Source organism: Gorilla gorilla, chromosome 10, assembly GCF_029281585.2.
Source record: "Gorilla gorilla gorilla isolate KB3781 chromosome 10, NHGRI_mGorGor1-v2.1_pri, whole genome shotgun sequence".
Lineage (NCBI taxonomy): Eukaryota > Metazoa > Chordata > Mammalia > Primates > Hominidae > Gorilla > Gorilla gorilla.
In genome coordinates this window covers 79,485,503-79,491,552 of record NC_073234.2, presented here as the reverse complement: position 1 = coordinate 79,491,552, position 6,050 = coordinate 79,485,503, and the positions used below count along the sequence as shown (strand labels likewise).

The 6,050-nt window shown below is 34.3% G+C and overlaps 1 protein-coding gene across 6 annotated transcripts in view; it reads right to left on the bottom strand.

Annotated features, from left to right (window-relative positions):
• Window positions 1-1,737: 1,737 nt before the first annotated feature.
• The window catches only part of ABCC9 (ATP binding cassette subfamily C member 9), a 147,863-nt gene continuing 143,550 nt past the window's right edge, over window positions 1,738-6,050 (bottom strand). For all 6 annotated transcript variants that reach the window (XM_063694122.1, XM_055358453.2, XM_055358454.2 and 3 more), the window contains one exon: window positions 1,738-4,486. In XM_063694122.1, the coding sequence (XP_063550192.1) occupies window positions 4,349-4,486 (138 nt within the window). In that variant the 3' untranslated portion in view covers window positions 1,738-4,348. The remainder of the gene's footprint in view (window positions 4,487-6,050) is intronic.

The following is a 6,050-nucleotide window of genomic DNA, read 5'->3' as shown; positions in this document are numbered from 1 at the left end:
AGTTTTGTGCTTGAAACCCAGGGCCCTGGTGGCATAGGTACCCGAGGGAATCTCCTGGTTTGCGGGTTGCAAAGACCATGGGAAAAGCATAGTATATGGGCCAAAGTGCACCATCCCTCACGGCATGGTCCCTCATGGCTTCCCTTGGCTGGGGAGGGAGTTCCCCCACCCCTTGAGCTTCCCTGGTGAGGTGACACCCCACCCTTCTTTGGCTTGCCCTTTGTAGGCCGCACCCACTGTCTAACTAGTCTCAATGAGATGAACCAGGAACTTCACTTGGAAATGCAGAAATCATCCCCCTTCTGTATTGATCTTGCTGGGAGCTGCAGACCGGAGCTGTTCCTATTTGGCCATCTTGCCAGCCACCAAGCTACTTATTTTACACAGTGGGCAGATTAGCAAAAATAATGGCCTGAAAACAAAACTCTTGGTCATGAATATGGAGTGTGTAATTGGTGATGGTCTGTGATGGTTGGTGGCACTGAGTCATAGAGTCCATTCCTTATGACTAATTAATTTATTTAGCCAGATATGGCTCCCTTTATCTTTGTCATTTTAGAAGTAGGGCACTGGTGACCATAGTGTGACTGGCTAAGGGCAATTTGCTACTGTCCGTAGGAAAAAAATAACTTAAATCCCATTTATTAGATATGTAAAATGAATATATCAGCCTTTATATATCAGCAATGATGACACTTGCAAAAAACATAAGATGGGAAAGAGAATAATCATCACAGATAATTTACCTTCCTTCCATATTGTGAAACATCAATAGTGAAATCTCAAATTGGTCACATGCACATACAATTAATGTTTGAAACACTTTGCATCTTTGTGAAAAAAGTTTTATCTTCAGATCCTTTGTTGCTGATTACACAACAAAACTAAAGAAAATAAGTCTTTGAGTCGCTGTTGTGATAACTTCTCAGCTAAGATTCAGTTCGTTAAACAATGTTTCCTTTATGATGAACTAAGGCAATTAATTCCGTGACATCGAGAGGCTTGTTTTAGCAATTCAGGATAAGGCAATGTCAGCAGGGAAAGGAAGCATGTGAAAATTACCTTTAGTATTTTATGGTTCTATGTTCAGCACAACAAAGGGAAACTAGTGTAATGATTGATGTAGCTCAGTGATTCCCAAACTTGGTTAATTATGAATCTCATTTGTCGGCACTTACTAGAAATACCGATACAAGCTCTTTCACTGGAGAATTTGATCCAGGTGAATCCTGTTAATACTTAAGATAATCTGATATAAATGATATGTAGTTACTGAAGAACAAATTAAACATAAGGTACAGGATACGTCCCCTTGGCTATTGCTTCTTATGCCAAATAGCTAAGATTAGAAGACTGCATGTAACTGAATAATGAGTCAATAAGGGAATTATCATAGTACTATAAATCACAGACCTCCAAAGAATGTGTTACAAAATAAATGATAAAAGATATATTGGAAGACAACTATAAAAATTGATCAATAAACGTTGGGATAAAGTCCAGACATCCAATTATTTAAATAAATATATATTTAAAAAATTAATATAGCTGTTTCACTTAATGGAAACTTCTCTGGAGCCTATATACAAAAGTAAGGAAGTGCATGACTCTGGCAAATGTGAAACAGGATTGTCAAAGCAGGGCCAGGTATTGTCTCTAAATTGGGATTGATTTCCATCTATTGACCAGTCCCGGTTGCTGCTCAGTGGAACGGTAAGTGAAAAAATAATCACCCTCTTTAAGCAAATAAAAGAGTAATTTAATTATGTAATAGTAGTCCAATATGTTTTTATATATTGTAGAGAATAGACACATTTATTGTAGAGAACAAATACATTTTATATATTGTAGAGAATAAATAGAATAAACACAACATAGAAAAGGAAAGAGAATAACCTATAGTTATAGGCACATGGCAGTAAAACTAATCAGTGAAATCAATCAACCCTACTGTGGGTTAGGCACTTGTATTAAATTCCAAGGGCACAATGGCAAACAAGACATGGTCCCGAATCTCAGTTATCAGTTACTTAGAGGGTCTTCTGGTATCTAATCTAGAGCTGAGTAGACTTTTAAATGGATCATGAGTAAGAGTACAAAAATAGATGGTGCACAATTGTTTATACAAAGTCTTTTCCCTGTCAATGACATAAGTAACCCTGGTATTTTAATATAATGCTTTATGCATTTATTGCTTCTTATGAGATTAAGGAGTTATGCTTTAAAAATTGATTTGACTAATTAAATATAAAATTTATAAGTGTAAAATCTGATTTAGTTAAGGTGGTCATCTTTTACAGATATGTACCTATATAGTTAAATATTATTTCAAGGTGAATCTTTTTATAATCAATAGATTATATGTATAATAAATGGTTAATCAATGAAAAACATTATCCTTGACCTTATTTAGTCAATTTAGTTTGTAAACAATTAGACATTTACTCAACTTAAGTAACTAAAAGTTACGAGGGGACCAGCAACCACTTGGCTGTAAGAATGGTGAATGTGATCTTTAGTTTAGTGTAACTAGATAGGCTTCTACTGATGTTGCCTGTAGCAATATAATAAGAAAATATCATTAAAAGATTACTTCCATGGGTAAAAACCCATTTCTCTATGAGAATGAATTATTACTTGCTAACAGGCAATATGCATATTCTGCCCTACAAAATATTTAAACGCCATTTTAGGAGAGTGGTTGAATTTTTAGAAAATATTTGCAAGACATAATTAATGAGTACCAATCCTATTCTGTTTAGCTTTAAGAAAACAATAAGGTTATTTTCTTCCAATGAAGTTTTATATACACAACAAAAGGTTACAATTTAAGCTAAATATCATGGACCATTTTTGTCCATCTTGTGGAACTTATTTTTTTGTAAATATAAAGATTAAATATTCAGGTGAAGACACATATTCTGGATACACAACTATTACATATTTTCCAAGAGTGAATACACCATACAATAAACAGAACACAGAAACTATAGGAAAGCAGCATAATTTTTCTTAATTCATCAATTTTATAAATCTTCACAATCTTACAATGCATGTGGATCTTCATATGAAAAAGAAATCAATGATATTGACACTGGATGGGCACAGAATAGTAGAAACTGGTTGCTAACGTGACAAAGAAGGTGACTTTTAGTATTTTTGAATTTATTAATTTTCATTTAAGCAAAACCTAACACTAATATCCCATCAATTTTTGATACACTCTTTACATGCTCATTACAATTACAATAACATTTTTGGTATATTTTTTGTATGCACATTAAAATTAGAGCAGGAGCAAATGATCATATGTGACACCATTGGGCATAAATGTCTAGAAGAGGTAAACTCTTTCAGCTAGAAATAGACACTTGTTTTATATATATATAACTTCAAAGTGTAAGATATCTCCAGCCTGCCAGTGGACTGTTTCATAGGAAATATCTCACACCTGAGAGGAATGTTCACCTGCCATTATTAGCAGTGCCAAATGAAGTCACTTGCCTGTGTAAATCTTGAGTAATGTGGCATGTTAGGGCTCAAGATCACAACCACAGCTAATCATTAAACTATAGAAAGTTTAGCTGGCCTGCCACTGAAAGATTGAACCTAATCATTCTTTGAACTTCAGTCTGGAAAAGGTACATATATTATGCCTGATATCTTAAGAATTCTCTCTTTACAGGACAGGAAAAAATGAAAATTTGAGTATAGTTTTAAAAATATCAAAACTCTTCATGATCTTTCTAGATAAGGCTTTGGCCTTATAGAATAAGTATAAGTGTGATAACTTCTTGGTGACAAGAAACAAAAGGGAAAAAAGAAGGCTCTTAAGAAAAATAGGTATTACTAATGTTAATGAATACAAATAAATTCTCATGAAGTAGATAATGAATTTGAGAGTTTCGTTAGAAAACATGTCCTTTTTTATTCCTTCCAATAACCTCTGGAGACTCCAACAATAAGGAAAATATATTCTTACAAACAAGAGTATAGTAATACTGACTACTCATTGAAACTTCCATTCCTGAGAGATATTTACCAGACTTAAAGTTAGGAGAAAACTTTAGCTATTGATTTACCACTTAAAGTAGCTTACATGTTTTAATACAACCTAGCTATTCTTAAAGCTAGAGTGGCTGGATCACTATAAAAACATCAATAATGAACATATTAAGCAATAATATCTTGAAAAACTGTTTTAAAAACAGGAAAAATAAATGTCCACTTTTTGTGCAAAAATCTGTAAAAGTTTTAAGATGCCACTTTACAGAGGTCAAGCTGATGATCCATTAATTAGGTTATGACTGCATTATTTTAAATACATGTATTGTTTTAAGACACTCCTTCACATGTCTGCGCGAACAAAAGAAGCAAATACTCCATCTTCCTGAGCCAAGAGGCTTTCTGGAGTGTCATATTCTAAAATATTTCCTCGCTTCATCACAATAACCAGGTCTGCCGTCAGAATAGTGTGTACTCGATGCTGTGAGTGAAAAGAAAACATGTATTTGTTACACATTTCAGGGCACAAGCCAAAACAATGGAATATGTATATTTCATGAATTATTCTGGGACATTTGTTTATCTTGGTGAGTGACAAGATGTAGGGATCACAGACACCTCCCCTTTTTTCCTTATTTAAATTATCATTTATTTACATATTTTTAAGCAATGGCCAATATGGCTGGGTTTTCTATGGGCTGTACTAACTTCAGTGTAGCTAATATATCAGCGTCATCATTTTCATGAAACCTTAAGTTTAAGTAGGGTAAAATTGTTTATCGAGTAATTAAATTAAGAGAGGCCATTGTAAACCAGTTGGGTTATACTTTAATGTCAACAATAATTATCTCTTGTGTAGAGTCACTAATTATTTGGGCTATAACACAATTCGAAGAACCCTGGAAAGTGGTTTAGTTCCGGATGACAATATGGGGAAGTCCATTCTGGCATGCAGTAATAGAATGGATTACCCAAGGCCTTTAGACATGCAGTCTCAGTCTTTGGAGATCACTGCCACTGACCCATTCCTTCTTTCCACGTGATGCCCTTTGGATTAATTAGTAACTAACAATGATAAAAGCTACCACTTTCTGAGCATATGCCATATATTAAGTTCTCCACACACATTCTTGTGAATCATTAGAGCATTCCTCAGCTGTGGGTGTTATGTCTCTCCACTTTATAGGGGAGACCATTCACAGAGATAAAGCAAAATCAGGAGGTCACATAGATAATAAGTAGCAGAACCAGTATCAAAATTAGGTTTACTAATTTCAAAATGTGAGCTATTTCCATCCTGTCATCTAACTGTTTCATAAGGCTCTCTGATACCTTAGAGGAGCATTCACCTGCCATGTCAGTGTTATGGTTAAGAGAACAGGCTCTGAAGATAAACTGGGCTTGTGTATTTTGGCTTTACCACCTGTTAGTAGTGCAATCTTGAGCAATATACTTAACATTGTATAGTTCCAGTTTCACATCTGTAAAATTATGGTATAGTACCTGCCTCAGAGAAGGGTGATGAGGTTCAAATGAGATAATCCATATAAAAAATTCAGCACTTTGTCTGACATATACAAACAAATAATAAATGTCAACTACTATTATTTTTTATGTTTATAAATTAGAAAGGAAAGATCTGTGTGATGGGCTTTTACTCTTGCTAAGATCAGTATTGTTCAATAGAAATATAATGGGAGCCACAAGTAATTTTAAATTTTCTAGGAGCTACATTTTCAAAGTAGAAATCAACAAATGAAAGCAACTTTAATACATTTTAACCCAACCTATTCAGATGTTATCATTTCAATATGTAACCAATATAAAAATGATTCATGATAACTTTTACATGCTTCTATGAAATCCAGTCTTTGAAATCCAGTACAGATTTTACACTTATGGCACTTCTCAATTCGAACTATCAACATTTCAAATAATAGCCACATGTGGCCAGGGGCTACCATACGGAACCGAACTATGCAGGTCAAAATATTAGTGTGCTGATGGGAGTCCCTGTCCAGAGTTCTAAACCTAGAAATGCCATC